The 16598-nt window shown below is 46.3% G+C and overlaps 1 protein-coding gene and 1 long non-coding RNA gene across 3 annotated transcripts in view; both read left to right on the forward strand.

Moving 5' to 3' along the window:
- Positions 1-8179, forward strand: part of LOC126527736 (uncharacterized) — a 14596-nt gene extending 6417 nt beyond the window's left edge. For both annotated transcript variants that reach the window (XM_055068919.2, XM_050175611.3), the window contains 3 exons: positions 1082-1135; positions 2591-2795; positions 7723-8179. In XM_055068919.2, coding sequence (XP_054924894.1) covers positions 1082-1135; positions 2591-2795; positions 7723-7966 — 503 coding nt within the window. In that variant the 3' untranslated portion in view covers positions 7967-8179. The remainder of the gene's footprint in view (positions 1-1081; positions 1136-2590; positions 2796-7722) is intronic.
- A 2049-nt stretch (positions 8180-10228) lies between these two features.
- LOC126527739 (uncharacterized) lies at positions 10229-14768 on the forward strand. Its single transcript, XR_008611709.1, has 4 exons — positions 10229-10314; positions 10391-10568; positions 11587-11882; positions 14680-14768. It is a non-coding gene; the product is annotated as an uncharacterized lncRNA (long non-coding RNA).
- Positions 14769-16598: the final 1830 nt, after the last annotated feature.

The following is a 16598-nucleotide window of genomic DNA, read 5'->3' on the forward strand; positions in this document are numbered from 1 at the left end:
CAGCTTTAGAATTATGGTGGGGCCTATTGCATAAAGAAGCGAAATTGCTTTAGTATGCTCAAGCAATGTTTTATGAATGGCCGTAATAAAGGTCCTCTGTAATTCACTCATTGGGAGCAAATTTCATATAGCACGAATACCATGTCATGCTCATGCCAAATACTTTCGAAAAAAATTAATGATATCTCGTGGCATTTCTGCTGACTTTCTGATGCATACAACTAAAAAGTATGTTGAGATGCCCAGTTGAACGTCATTCATTAATTTTGAAAGGTAAGTTAGACATTAATCCTATGGTTTTGGCGTAAGAAATAAGGTGATGAGAGATGAGAACAAATTGTAATAACAAGAAAACAGATCCATTAGGCGACGCTAACAGTAACTATTAGGTGACGCTAGATTGAAATATATATAGGCTTCCGTAATAAGAAATTCAGTATTACCTGCGCTAAAACAGACTTTGCAAGCAAAAAAAAAAACGAAAATGAAAAAATAAATAAGGGGGACACCGATTTTGCGCTATAGCCCCTCTCATGTAACATCAGCATCGGCGGATTCACAGAGAGCGGCAGAGAGAGAGTGGTCACGTGCGGATTACGTCAACTAGTCCGTTTTGATAAATTCTAGACCTACAGTAAACACGCAGAAATGCCCGTTATTTCGATGACTTCACTGTTAACTTCGTGTGGGTATTCCGGTGGTATGGAGCTATCAGTTCAAGAACAATTTACGCCAGTGGCGCCTCTTTTCCAGTGTGATCGAAAAGACATTGCCGCCGTCTGCATCACGGCCTTTAAGGTCGCCAATGGTGATAACACCAGGCATGCAAACTAACGTTTTGAGATCGCCGGTGTACCGCTGTAGTCATACGCGCGGACTTACTTACGGACAACCCACCCTTCACCATTTGAGCAACTCATTTGGCCCACGAAGGCATAATGCATGCTTCGGTAACAAACCATGTCTTGGCGCAGGTGGTGAGAGCTCGCTGATTTTCGGGCGCATAAGCCATATCAACGCAGCTATAGATTCTATACTTCCTAATATATATCTAAAGCTCACGTCCCGATTTCATTTGCAGACGCCGAAACTCCTCGACCTACTGACGCATCTGAGCGCACGCAGAAGCCGAATCGTAAGTCGCCTTGCTTTTGGAAGAAAGTATGCTTTGCTCACTAAGGTAACTTCCGCGTTGGAACCGCTGCTGCTGCTGCTCAGTGGCTCTAGCACTCTGTTGCAGAGCACGTGGTGCCGGGTTCGAATCCAGGCCGCAGCGGTTGAATTGCGACTGGGATCTGATGAAAAAAAAAACAGTCGATGACCTTTCCGGATTGATGATTCCTGCAGGAAGCGTAATGATTTGCAGGAAATACCTGACATAGAAAAATACGAGTGACAAAAAACAATTCCCCGAAATCTCATCGTTGGTAATGCCAATAATACGATTTTGTCGACATTGTGCCTCAAATAAGTATGGCCGTCCCTGCTATTTTAGAAATGTTGCTGCGTCGCATCACGCTGAGGTTAGGTCTCCCAGCTTGAAGTTTTTTTTTTTTTTTTTTTTTGAGGTGGAGGAAGGGGGGCTGCTCCCTCGGGCATATATCTTGCCTTGCCAGTGTTGTGTGTTGGCCAAGTTGGTACTCTAAACGTGGATAACATTGCTAGCGCCAGCTGTCTCTCCTCATCCACTGGCGCTAAAACTGTTAGCAAGCCTTCCTTGGGTTTTACAAAAAACGGGCTTCACATACGATCTGTGGCCATATTTCACGCCCTTGTGTGTTGCGAAAAAGAAAAGTGCGATGAACCAAATGCTGTTTATAGCGTGTTAAACTTCTGACAGTTCACGCGAAAGACCTTAAATATGTTGTCGCCAACAACAGCGGAATTTTCCCCTTTTAATTTCTTCCGGATTTTGCCATTTAGATATGTGCATAGTACAAATTATTCACTTAAAAAAATGTTACACAGGAAGTGCGGGAGGCCTACGAGAGGAAGCCCCGCGGATGTCGAAATCCATCCGGCGGCCCACATTACACGTAACTAACGCTGCTACATCTGCTTGACGATGATTCCAATCCAACTAGCCCCAAGCCGCGGGCTCGCTACTGTGTATCTGCCACATGATGCAAAAACTCTTATATACCATCATGAAAGAAGGTAAGGCGTTCGGACACGGACACAAGAGAACCAGATGACAGAAAAGCCAAATGTCAACTGAAAGGCGCAATGTGGAGAAAAAAAGTGGACTAACTTTATCCTGCGCATACTCGTGTATGGCAACGCCACTTGTAAATCAGCCACAGGAAGTCTGGCCCTACGCGAGAGATACCTGTTTAGGCATTTCGTTTCACCTTTCCGCGAGTTAATAGAACACTGGCTGGCGTATGCGAATACCCTACCATTGATATGCAAGGTCTCTACTATTAGACGCTTAAGTTTCTTTCGCGTTGAATAACTTCCAACTAGCTCAGCTTTCTGTAGTTGTAATCCTAAATACCGCGTCATTATTTCTATAAGTATTCCTTAGTAAATTGTGTCAGACTTGCAGCGTTAACCTTGCTGACCCCTCAACCTTTCCTGGTGTTTTCAGTCCCTCCCGCACCACCCACGCCCGTAGTGGGTCACGTGGGCGCCCCCTGCAGCGACTCCACTGCTTGCCTGGGCGAGGCCGACTGCGTGGAGGGTGTCTGCCAGTGCCAGGGCACCGGCTTGCGCATCGTGAAAGGTGTCTGCGTCTATTCCACCACGCCGAGGACGATGACGACACGGTCACCGACGAGCTCAACGTCTTCCAGGTGAATATTGATGAGCTTTCAGATATATTGAGAGTGCAGAGACATCTAACGTACAAGCTTTACCTCGCCAGCTGGAAATACCGGAATCATTTCGTTGTGGACCAACCGGACGCAGTTTGGTGCAATTTCTTGACACCAAAAGAATAAGCTGATGAGAACTATACCATCTGCTAGCTGCATATTTTTTTTTCGTTTAGGTCATTCACTTTGTTGTACTAGTTACCCAAAATAGGAAAATGTGAATAACCGGGAAGTGTCAAGTTTATAACTATGCAATAGAACTGATATCGCAATTCCGTAAACTGCAAGCATTTTCGTCCTCTAAAGTGTGCCAGTTTTGTACAATGTAGACTGCTCTGAAATGTACCAATAGTTTTGGAAAGCGATTTTATCGAAGCTCACATAAACAAGTCATTTAACGTAAGAGATTGCCAACACCTATGTCTTCTCTTTTAAACCAGCGAAAAAATAGAGTTTACAGAAGTGATTTATCTTCTTTATGCTCCGAGATTTGGGAGATTAGCCGATTCTCGATGGCGTTTGTAAGCTGTTGATGCCTCAAATCAGATGCGTTAATCTCTCTCTCTCTCTCTCTCTCTTTCTCTCTCTTAGATGCATTATAATTTCATTCAACGCGGTGCAGCAGTTGTCTAAGACGGCAATTTTCGCGTTTCACGTGCATTTGAATGCTTGACTCGAAGACTTCGGGGAAGGAAAGCTTCGCGCAACAGGAAGTTGCAACAACGGCAAAAATTTAATTTTTCTATTCGAATAAATCTCAGACGATATTGTACTCCCAGGTTCAGATGCCGTTAACCGCAAACTAGCCAATTTCCATGCAGTTATGTACGAGTTAACTCCTTGAATTCGGTCTGCTTTGCCGAGTAACGCACTTATTCGTCTATGGCCCTGCTCATCGTAAATGCCACAGCGCAAACCTTGGAGTTCGAAACTTTGGTGTAAGAAAAGAAAAGAGGGAAGAGCGAAAACGCAGGTAGGATTCATAACCAAAGTATTGCCTATTTGGCTACTCTACATATGAGCGAATGAGAAAGAGTGAAAGAAGGATAAGTAAACGCGAGGTGGAATAAAGAACAAGGAAAATAAGGTTGAGGAAAAACAGTAACTACGCGTAAACACGCAGAAGAAGGTTCACTAATGTAGTCACAGGTGGTGTGAAAGACGCAGTCGTCGATAGGAACACGATAACAATTTAGTGCCCCTGAACGTCCAAATGTGCTTCGGCTAAAAGGTCAAGGATATTTGATCATTTATGTAGTCACTCATTTATGTGGCTGGGACTATACGCACAGGAAGTAGAAAGAGCACTGGCCCATACATATTTTTTTAAGAAAGACAGGGTACTACAGGCAGCTCCTTTCAACTTGAGCATGCTGCTTCTCCCTCTATTGAATTTATCTGCGGGAGTTCTCGGTAAGTTTAGCTTGTTTATGCGCAATCAATGCTAGCCTTTTCCTCTGAGGGTGCGAGAATTCTCGTATACAGAAAGAAACAGGACACGAGGAGTTGCTTCTGCGAAGAGCACTTGCCCTGCAAGCACTCGTGTTGTTCGCAGAATGTACTGATCGCGACGCGCGCTCAGGAGAAGCATACCTCAGGACCCGCCGTGGTTGCCCAGTGGCTATGGTGTTGGGCTGCTGAGCACGAGGTAGCGGGATCGAATCCCGGCCACGGCGACCGCATTCCGATGGGGGCGAAATGCGAAAACATCCTTGTACTTAGACTTCGGTGCACGTTAAATAACCCCAGGTGGTCGAAATTTTCCGGAGTCCTCCACTGCTGTGTGCCTCATAATCAGAAAGTAGTTTTGGCCCGTAAAACCCCTTAATTTAATTTTAATAACTCAGCCTGACAACGAACACGGCGGCGGAAGAATATGGAACAGTAGGTGCTCCTCATTATCGGTCACTGTTACATACAGCGTACTATCGGCGTCCAACGAAACGCGAACATCGAAGCGCGTGCACGAAGCATAACTGAAGGTGCAATGGCAGCCCTGCATTCCTCGCCATTGCAAGACGTGCAGATCCGGTGAGACCGCACTGCCGTGATGATGCTGCCGCTACACTGCGATATTTTCGTTTCTGTTCTGGTTGCCCTGCATTCGAGAGCGAGAAAAGATGGCGGCGCCGTAACGACGACGGCGCAAACAGGACGACGGCACGCATCGCTTTTGGCTCGTCGTTTTGCCACATCTCTGCGACGATACTCGCCCCCATACGGTGATATTTTAGATTCCGCTTTGTTCGATTTTTCCCTTCTCGTTTTCAGGTATTTCAAATGAAAGAGAACCAGAACAGAAACGAAAACATTGAAGCGTAGTGGCAGCATCGTCGTGCTGTGCTGTCAAACCAGACGTGCGCGTCTGTCGAAGGTTACGTCTGGACGGCGCGCACTACATCCTCAGCTTTTCTTCGGCCACGGGCTCTGCTGTTCGCGTTTCATTTTGCGCCGATAGTACGTATGGCATTCGTGGCGTGACTAGCATACTGTGCAGCGGTTAGGCCTGGCTTGTGGAAGACGCGCGTCGTGCCAACGTTTTCAATAAAGAAAACAGAGTCGGGCTTCATGCGGCGTTTATGACCACGTCTGTGTACTCATCGCTTTCTGTAGCAACGAAGGGAAAGCAACTAGGTACGAGTTTCTCCACGCGTGTTACTACGCCGTGTAGTCCGGCAGAGACTGACGGCGGTTTCGATTCTTTGGACCACATGCTGAATCAGCGTAGCTTCCACACACGACGGTTTCGCATTTGCCCAAACGAGGAAAAGCCCGCAAATAAGTCAAATATAAAACTCAGTGCCAGGGTTCGTCTTTGTTGCTATGCTTATAAATATGCTTGCACTTCCTCTTCCCCAGCCTATATTAATGCGGGGGAGAATGTGAAACTTTTCTGTTTCTTTTTTTTTTTTCAGGAGTCCTCTTGCGCTCGTTTCTCCTGCATACCTTTATTTTCATTGCCAGAGCAAGTGGCGCGCGAATATAGTCGCCACAAGTTATCACTACAACACGCACTGTCACCTTTATCTCGAGTTGGCACATGTTAACTCAATACCGTTATTTTCACATCAGCGAAGAAGCACACCTTATAGTCCTACGAAGCTCCAACTTGAAATTAAACAGGGCTGTTTCAGCGCAGTAATAAAACCTGGTAGTTCATCCATCCTTTGAAGAAGGTTGTCGACCTTAATGCTATTAACAATCTATGTTGTCGCTGATGCGTAATTTTCGATAATATGTTTTATATAATGATCACAAAGGTACCACATGCCCATTGAAATATACACTGCAATCCAAGAGAGAGAGAGAGAGAGAGAGAAACAACTTTATTTGCCACTGCAGTGTTGGAAGTTAGGGCAGGTAGGCCTAGTGTGGCTCCCAGCTGGGGGCGACGTCTTGGGCCCACGAGACGAGTGCCAGTTGTGTTTTCTTGTCTGCTCTTGTCAGCAGCTGGTTCCAAGCCTCCTCGGAGGAAGCTGGCAGTAATGATTGTGCGGGAGGGTTACCCTCGCATTTCCAGAGAATGCGTGCCCGAGTGGCGAACATTCCGTGGTGTGCCCGAGTGGAGAACACTCCGTGGTGGCACTTAGTACAGACGGGGTCGCAATCCCCGCCAGTGATTAAATAAAGCCTATAATGACTGGCAATGGAATCGGTCTGCAGTCTGCGAAGCATGGTGGCTTTCGCTCGGTCGAGGTCGGGGTGGGAGGCGGGTGCACGCGTCTCGTCTGCTTGCATAAGTTAGTAATGTCAGCATAGGATTTGGGGGCCTCTGCGAGAGCATCCAGTTTCGAGGGTCCGGCCTCCGGGTTAGTTAGGCCTTGGGCTAAACGGTCGACCCCTTCGTTCCCAGAGTTCCCCGCGTGAGCAGGTACCCACACTAAGGTTACAGTTCTGTGGAGAGCTCAACCGCGGAGGATGTGTGCGGCGGGGAGACAAAGCGATTTTTTTTTTTTTTTTGAAATTCTGGGTAGCTTGTTCAGAGTCACTGAGAAGCGTGCGTGTCCGGGGATCCGGGATGGCTAGCGCGACCGCGACCTCTTCGGCAGCGGTGGAGGAGTGTGTGCGCACTGTAGCGGCGCTGATGAGAGTGCTGGTTGGCGTCGCTGCGCAGGCTACGTATGTGTTAGTGTCGCATTTTGCCGCGTCCACGTACATGGCATGCTCGTCGGCGGAGTAGGTGACGTCTAAGGCTTGTGCCTTCAGTTGGCGGCGCCTATCGTGGCGACCGGGTAGCCTATTCTTGGCCATGGGTTTGATGACCAGCCGACTGCAGACTCCAGTCGGGAGGGGAGCAGTGGGGTGGATGTCACATGTAAGGTTGATGTTAAGAAGGTTAAGAATGTAACGACCGTGTTCGGTGCAGTGTATCTGTGCAGACGGAGTATCTGTGCAGTCTTGTGTGCCTGCATCAGCAATGTGAGGGTGTTGTATACTCCAAGCTGGAGGAGACGCTGCGTGCTGGCGGACTGGTGCAGTCCCATTGTCGCCTTGTACGCTGAGCGGATGACCGTATTTACCGCCTCTTCGTCTTAGCGGCGGAGGTGGTACTAAGGGTATGTGTATACAATCCTACTAATGAGGTAGGCTTGTGTAAGGCGGCAGAGGTCGGTCTCCCGCATTCCCCTGCAGCGAGTAAACTGGCACCAGATATGTTTATTGAAGAACACGACAGTGCCGGTGTTTCAAACCCAGTGACTCTTGTTTTTGAAGCCACTTGCCTCAGCACCACAGCCCAACGCTCTACCCATCGGACCACTGCGTACCTAGTGACTCAAGTAGTAGGGAAGCAGTTTAGACGCCGACATTCATACATAGATACACAGAGATATAACGCATGCTCAATGATGTTTCGCCCCGAAAATTCTTAATAGCAATAATGATTCCCTGTCACTCGGTATTGCAGGCGCCCAAGCACGAAGACCCTGCCATCCAGCTTGCGGTTCTCGTTCGTGCGTACCGTACGCCTACGCACCACTCCAGCTCGTAGCGAGACCGGGGCTGCGTCCGTGACCAATGAAGACCGCGACCGGCCGAACACCTCGGAGACAGGCGGGAGGGCCCGCAACGAGGCGATCTCCCGTGGCACCAGGGCGCCCAACGTCACTGCCCATTGGGAGGAAGAGGAGGAAGCAGTTGGAGAAGCGTGAAGTGCGGGAGGAATAAACATTGGCCCGGGACACTTCAATTCGGCAACTTAACGCGCGCGCATTTATGAGCGCCGAAATGTTGTAGAATTTGAGTTATATGTATAGCATATTCGTAAATTTTTTTCTTTCTTTTTTAGTAACTGGATCAAAGACCTGTTTCTGTCGCAGGTCTTGATTCAGTTTCTGTCGCAGGTCTCCAAATAAATATTAATTTTGTCGAAATCTCAGACTTTTCATACGCAGCGGCGAAGTGCTTAAATCACGAGAGAAAAATAGCTGCAGCAGCAACAAGCGGACTTGTTCGTATTATTACGATATCATCGAGCGATGCTCAAGAAACGACCCGCCGCGAGAACAACGATGAAGTTGGCCGGTGCGCTTGGCGCGAGCGAGTGTAGGCCTGGCTGCCTGGCTCCAGCGTAAATAGCCTGTAAATAGCCTCTTCAGTCTGTGTCTTTCCACAAACAACATTCTGGTGGAGGTTGTTGCCCTAGCATGTTGCCGTGATTGCTTTTGGGTACATAAACGCGGCAGCGTTCAGAGGAAGCTCTAGCTCGGGTGCTCCTATATAAATACATGTACAATGATAACTCGCTTTTCTCGGCAACCACTGCACCAAATTTGACGAGGTTTGTTGCATTTTAAAGAAAAACTCAATCTAATGACTGCTGGTTTCGAATTCTTGATTTAGGTTGGGAATTTTTTATTAAAGATTGGGGGAAATCTAAAGTTTTCAACAAACGAAACTATCATGTTTACAACTCTAACTCATCAACGAAAAAATATAATACAATTACGTGAAATGCATATATTAGTACATCTAAAGCGGACAAAATCGATATGTTACACATGAATCTCAAAAGGTTTAGTAACCCAGAAACGCAGCTTTTGCACAACTTTTGTAAACAACGTGATAAATTCCCGTAAGATGAAAAATGACATCATTTTGTGCGCTTTCAATGATCTAATGGATGCAGTTCACATGACCGCGATATCTATCCTTGATGCGGAGCTATGCGTTTTTAAACTTCATGCTTCTATGTTTTTCAAACTTCCGAATTTTTTAAAATTGTCTTAACAATATTCACGCCCTAAATCGAAATTCCGCTTCCAATGGTCACTCCAATTTAACTTTCTCTCACAAATGCAACAAAATTCGTTAAAATCGGTCCAGGGGTTATCTTAGAAAGCTTTCTTGCGTTTTACATGTATTTGAATAGGCCGCGTCGGAGTGGGGCCCGAGCTGAAGCTTCCACTTAAGAGACGCGTGTCGCAAAATATCCGGTGTTGACATCTGGCGTCCAGCGTCGGACATCGCTTCGGCAAAAAGAGGTTTCGACCACATGTACCCAACCACGCAGGCCCTCCATGTTGCGCAAGGAAGTTACTGACACTCCGACCGACAACTCAAATTTTCTTCCATTGAAGATCTGTCGCGCTCACTCCCAAAATGTGCTCTTCGTTGCTGTCAACTCATGACGTGCAATGGGTTAAACAAAAAGTTACGTTGCGACGTGAGCCCTCGTTTACAGATGACAAACATTGCAGACAGACAGTCTTTTCCGTGGCGTCCTCACCTCTTCCTTTCCCTGTGTTGCGCTGCTTACCGCAATAAGGTGCCCTATAATTTGGGAAGAAGGTCTCATCGGCATGGGGCCTCGACATCGTTTGGTCCCTTACACAAGTATGCAACCGGAATTGATTGCAAATGACCCAGCAATATCAATATCATTTTATTGCTGTTGACACAGATTGAAATGGCGTGTATCTACATTTCGATCGCTTTACCTTCCTCTTCGTCATCTTCTCTTCTCAGAAGATTACGACGCATGTCCCGAGCAAGACAATACCCGGATGTTAGAAATTACGCATTCATCATACCGCGAAAAAAAGGACAACTAGGAATGTTATTGCTTTGCTGATATAAACGCGTTTGCTTTGTTGAATGTGGGTTACGGTTTAATGCGTAATCATAATAAGCTACACTGGAACTTTATCGTCTGCCTCAATACATTTGAAGAGAAATCGTCAGCTCCTACTGTAGTTATGTTCACCGCACTGATCTGTACTATGCCCCCTGTAATAGAGATTAATACGCCGTGCGATTCATCATTGTAGTGAGTATATTTAGAGCTAAACCATACGGGGACACAAGTCCACCTACGAGCTGACGAGAGCGCGCGCTTATAATGCCAAACCGACGAGCTCGGGCAATTACTACGATCGAGCAAAGAGGACGACAAAGAAGAGCGTTCGGCGCGTTCCATCCGTTGGGGCGGCTTCAAAACCAGGGAACAGTGTTTTCTTTGGATTGCCAGTCGCGGAGAGAACAGAGTCGAGTTCAGTCGGTGAGTAGGGACTGCTTGTTCACGGCAACCCGCCACCACCTCCAACGATATTCACCTCGTTTTTTCTTTAACGTAGGCGAAGCAGCCGGACGTGCTGCCGATCCAGCTCCACTCGAACAAGTCGTTCCAAGGCGACAACCGGAAACAATTTCCGACCAAAGTGATATTTTCTTAACTGACCTTTTGGCCTCCTCACGGGAGCCTTGTTCAGGAGAGTCATGTCACTCGATGTACAGCCAGGGACTTCTACCATGGTGAGTACGCATCCAGGAGCTTTGCGACGTCATTTCATGCGCGCTTTGAGAATGGCGCTTTTTGAGCCATGGCTGTAATTTGCGTGGACCTTTACATCCTGGTAATACTTGGCGTACGTTACGTCATGATTAGTGATAGGCTTGAATTTTATGTGGGACGCACCAACGAGTGTCTTCTCCATCAATATAGAAAAAACGTTACATTACTTTAGAAAGCGCCCTACTACGTAAACTTGACTAGGCTGAAAGGGATGAATGAATCGCTATTATAGCGATAGCAATTATATGAACACTCCGAGCAAACCTTTCGCCGTCGGCGTAGGTGTCGCCGTGGAGCACCGCATATATTTAGGTATCTGCATGCAGCATGCTTACTCACGCCCTATATGAGGGTTATATTGACGCACTACTCAATCACTAAAGTTACTCATACCAAGCCTTACGTTCTTGACTAGCTTATTCGTCAGAATTTTGAGAATGGCGGCCCACAAACAAAAGTCATAAAAACATTCTCAAAGCATACCTTTTATTTTAAGTAATTTCTTATTGCTAAATACTTAAAAAATTACATATTATTGTAAATTTCTTGCTGTGTTTTCTTCACCGTGGAATCACTCATGCGAACATATTTAACGTTTATCCTTTGTAATTTTGTTTTGTATTCCTATGTTTGGCGTGATTATTCCTTGCACGTTTGTCAATATATGTGAATCGTATGTAGTTTGCAACGTCATGTATCGTTCGATATCTCTGTGACCTAATGCTGACCCCTATTCGAGATACAGGGGATGAGAGCTTCCAGCTAACAGCAGTTGTTCCTCCCATTCGTCATGTTCGTTATTGCGCGTCAAATAATAAAGCTCTACCTCTACCAAGACTGCTTTTGCAGTACGCCTGTGTTGGCAATTTAGAAGCCTGAATAGCAAATGCACGTCAAACCTATTATATGCATATAGTGTCCCTCCAAATAAACAGAAGAAAGCGTTTCCTACCACTCTCAATATATCCTCGTTCGCAGTCAAGCACGCGCTCCGAAGATTGGTCCAGTAGTTGGACTTCCGACCCTCAAAGTCGAACGAACACGACTACCGGCACCATGACCAGCAGCGCTTCTGCTGTCCCGTCTGGCCTACCGTCCGGTATCACACCGTCCGCTATCACGCCGCCCGGTATCACGCCGTCCGGCATCACGCCACCCGGCATTCCTCCACGCGCTCCACAGAACGTAAGGTTCTCGGGCACCGCGCATAAGTCCCAGCCCAGGCCCCTCACGGATACAGCAAAGACCTCGGATTTGAAAACCCTCTCCGAGCCGTGAGTACAACTTGACAGCACATTTTTTAGAACGTGAAATTGACATTCTACATATAGCCGCAACGCAGGCGGTATGTCGTAGGAGGTGTATGAAATGAGTCAGTGGCACAAGCAAACTAATCATCATTACCATAGCCGCAGTGGTCCAGTTCTCGTTGGCGTTGCACTATAGGGTAGCGTAAAGTATCAGTGCAACGCATGTGTGTAGATAAAAAAGCACCGAGTCTTTTGAAATATATACACAGTGATATTCCGCAGTTGTGGACAGTGGGGGCATTTACCCCACCGTTAAGAGCCTCGTACCACCGCGGTTGAAAAAAGCAGGAAAGAAACTTTATGGTGTGACATCATCCGTTCATTCGGTTGCCTGCTCAACAGAGCCACTTGAAATGTTTGGCGCATTCTCGACAGAATATGGCCGCTTAGGTTCAACCAGACTCCTTGTCAGCGATGAAAGAACAGCGGGCGCAACTAAGACTGGAAATAAAAGTCCTGCGCTGACAGTTTGCATGTATGGAGGCGAAACTAGTCGTTGCGATAATAGCAGGCTAACAATCTTTGGCAATGTTTTATAACGGTAGCATTGTTATGGATGTATCTCTGCTCATCTGAAACGTGCGGCGCCATTCACAACGTCTGGAAAGTGGTGGGTGCTCACGAGGTTACTGGAGGCTAAAAAGCCTACAGTGTCGCACTAAATTTTCTAAAGGGAAGCCTATCGTTCCGACCTATGAGCTAACATGAGAGCATTCAGCAGCAGACGTTCTCAAACGTCTGCTTCAAAAGTTCTCGTGACCTTTCCTATCACTCTTTATCTTTCTATGTTCCCAAGCGAAAGTGTGTCCCTAATCGCGTGATGGTAATTATTTTCACCGCACATGCATACGAATCAGGAAGTACCGTTAGAGCTATGGGATTCTTTGAAAGCACATGTCGCGCATTAATTTTTTATGACGTATAAATAGCATTCGATTTGATTTAACGTGATTTCAGTTCTATTTATAGCACAAGGTCTGGTTGAACCTAATCAGCTCTCACAGTGGGAAGGTCATTTCAACCCAGGAGGACCAAGTTTATTCAATTGTGACCATTAAGCGTTATTCCTTAGCTGGCTTAATGGCGACGCTTACGGCTGCCGTGGACACCAGTGCCAAATGGCTCTCGCAAATTGCAGAAAACTCTACAGCATAAGCTATGAGGTACTTGACACTAAGCCACAAACATTACTCTGTCTAATACGTGCTGTAAGGCGAGTTGGTGGCGGCCGACATTGCGCTACACAGCCTCCACGCGTGTTCGGTGTAGGTGAGAGAGCTCGGCGTTCCAGGCCCGACGGGAGCGCCAAGAATTTCGGTTGCCTCGCTCACTTTAGAGAATTAGAGAATCAGTAGTAGTGTCTGCAGAACGATGAAGATCGGTTATGACAGTCAGGCTAGCGGTGTCACGCATTTTATCTCGACGGTCACATAAAGTTGTCTTCAATGCTTGAAAATTATGTATGCGCTGAACAAAAAAAAAAAAACATATTCTCCAAAATACATTGCTCCAATTTTGCTTCGCAGTGACAGGTTCTCGCTCTTTCTATTGATCTTGACATGTGCAAGTGTGGCATCTCTCAATTACCAGGAGCAACGCGATGTTACACGGATGTCAGTCGCGGTGGCGTTCCTGGGGCGTTTATCGCTCCAGCTTCAAGCCACTAGTCCTCTCTTTTCCGAATAATGCCTTAAACTATGGCAGTTTTTCGTTGCCCCAAATTCATTTTTAAGACGCGCCACATTTTTCTTTTTTTTTTTTTGCAGCCAAATAGGTTTTTCGTGCTTTTCAGAAGGAATACTCCGCAGCTAAAAATTCTGTAACCGAGGCATCAAATGCGACACTATCGCGCTTCTGAAATAGTCGCTATACCAACTCTGTCACAGATGGTCAGAAGGTTGTAGGTCAAATGGCTGAGAGGAAACGAATGGACAACTTTACGTGTGGGAGCAATGAACATGCACCGAATTCTGTGAAAATCAGCAAGGCGGAGGCAGACTGATGCCACGAAAAATTGGAATTTGTGTGAAAGTAGCACGCAACCTATGTTCGCAAATGTATACACCACCCGCCACGGTAGCTTATGGGCTATCACACCGAGCTCTTAAGTTTGAGGTCGTGGGTGCGATCCCGGCAGTGGCGGCCGTATTTCCATGCGGGCAGAAATGAAACAACGCTCGTGTACTTATATTAGGATGCACTTTAAAGAACCGATTTGGTCGAAACTAATCCGGTCTTCCTTTCTCTGGCGGACGTACTAATCATGCTGCTGGTTTTGGCACATGAACCCCTAGAGTTTATGTTTTATATTAGTACACACAAATCTTTCTTAGTCTCGCGAATTCGCGGATACGTCAACTGCTTGCGGTAAGTGGAGAATCGATGAAATGAATAAACAAACGAATTCTGGGATTTTACATGCCGAAACCACGATTTTATTATGAGGCACGGCGTAGTGAGGTTAATCCGAATTAATTTTGACACGAGACAAGGGGGTCTCTTTTTGTTTCTTTCTTTTTGCATTTCGGCCCCATCGAAATGCGGTCACCACGGCCGGGATATGTTCCGGCGACCTCGTGCTCATACGAGCCACTACAGCCGCTAAGCCACCGCGGTGGGTGAATCTAGGAAAGAGTTGACCATCAATCAGTACGTGTCACGGGAAAGCGTTGTGGATGTGCAAAGTTAAATAATGAAAGTGGTTATGTCATCTCACTCAATGAGTTGTGGTTTGTCTCTCTCTCTCTCTCTCTCTCTACAGAAGAAGAAGGGAAGGCGCACTGTTGCCATTCCTCGGGTGCATCTTGGTCATCCTGCTTTTGCTCGTTATTCTCTCCCTCATTCTGTCGGCTCCTTGTAAGCATCAAATATTCCTGCTCCATACTTCCGCTGCTTAATGAGCCATTTTGGCTCACCGTACTGCTATCACGCGGACGCGTAAATTGCAATCGACTGACTCTGACATCGTGTTCGACAAGTCTATTCCTGCTAAATCAAAAGTCTGTGCTCAAGCAATATCTCAAACGAGAAAAGAACAAAGAATAACCTCATAGCAATATATGTTTCTTTTCATAGACCTGCTGGGTGGGAGAAGATCTTGGCATTACAAGGCGCAAAGTCACCTTAGAACTTTTGCTTCAGCAGACGCATACCTCATCCTGTCGCAAATATTTGTATGGCATGTTCTCTGCCCTCAGACAGTCAGCTCGGGCCTGGAATAGCAAGTCGCTGCCCTTCGTGTTATTTCACAGATAAAGCGCCCCTCGTTTCTTTCTCACACGGCGCCTCTTCTCCACTGAATAAGACGAGATGGTGTAATAAACCACCTCCGTGATTTCTACACGAAGGAGAGGTTAGAGAAATGAGCCCTCACTCCAGTGCATTGAGAACGTCGCCGAAACGCAAGGACACGAAAAGTAAGTACTGCGCTGAGGACTCATCGGGGTGGGGGGGACGGGGGGTGTCGTTGAGGCACAGTGACTAGTTCAGCTGATTGTCGGCGCTGTCATTCAACAGGAGTCGAGGTTGAAGGTGGAGCAGTTGGGCTGCAAATGCGGACTAAAACTGGGGCCTCGCTGAAAGAGAAAAGTCGCCTAATTGGGGAAAATCCTGGCGCTCGGTGCTCTTGAATGAAAGAGCGGCCTTCCGCCTGTCATTACATTACGGTCATTTCACGCCTCATAAGAGACCACTCATATTACGAAGATGTCTCTTTTCAACTGATCTAAAGAAAAATAGTTGTGTACTTTTCCTGCATTTCTTTATTTTAGCGTACCCTATACGACTGATCATAATTTATTATTGATATATGAGTCTTAAAGATGATTTCAATTTCCGACACTGATAAGCAGCCGGAAATATTGCAATCAGTTTGAATGACGCAATGGAAAACTGTGGTTTAATTTTTACGTGCTTACGTTACTCTTACCGCTTTTAGTTCAAGCTATGCCACTTATGGGAAACATTTTGTACGTTGTCTCTTTTTTTTAGCTTTTTCTCAGATTTCGTAGAACAGTCTTTATGTATCAGTCTTCTTGTGCTGCTTTTTCTGGCTGATAATTACAGGAATGTGCAACATTTCATTGCCACTAACTGCGGCTACCATACCCTACCTGACTAATCCCATTCCTGAGGCAATTAGTTTCTCTAGTATTCTTGGCTCGTCGTTAGTACAATGTACATTGTATTGGAAGAACGAGTCTAATGAACGAACGTCCACCCTTAAAATTGTGCCAGACGTGCATTGGTACCCGAAATTTAATAAAAGTAGGACTATTTCAAGAATTTCTTTATATTTATATACAATGAACACTGGCTCGCTCGCAATGTTTACTTGCATCAGCTGTTATGCGGCAAGATTAGGCTGCTGGCAAAGAAATATAAAAATGCTTGTTCGCGCTCACCCATAACGCACAAAAAGCTCGAAGGAAAACTGTGGTCGAAAGCTTAAAATATGCGTTTCCTTGCCGTAATTTTTACCTGAGTCGCCACTAATTATATTGTGCTTTGTTTGCCTGCTGTCTCCCTCCAGACCCTACCCGACTTCACGTCAGTAAGTATGACGATGCATGAGAATGGATTAGTCTTGCAGACTTTATGCCCCAATGAACTGTCACCTTCTTCAGTCTAAATCCTATAGACGTAGATTTACATGCGCCGTTTGCGAGAAATGTAAAATGC

This window comes from Dermacentor andersoni, chromosome 9, assembly GCF_023375885.2.
Source record: "Dermacentor andersoni chromosome 9, qqDerAnde1_hic_scaffold, whole genome shotgun sequence".
Classification (NCBI taxonomy): Eukaryota; Metazoa; Arthropoda; class Arachnida; order Ixodida; family Ixodidae; genus Dermacentor; species Dermacentor andersoni.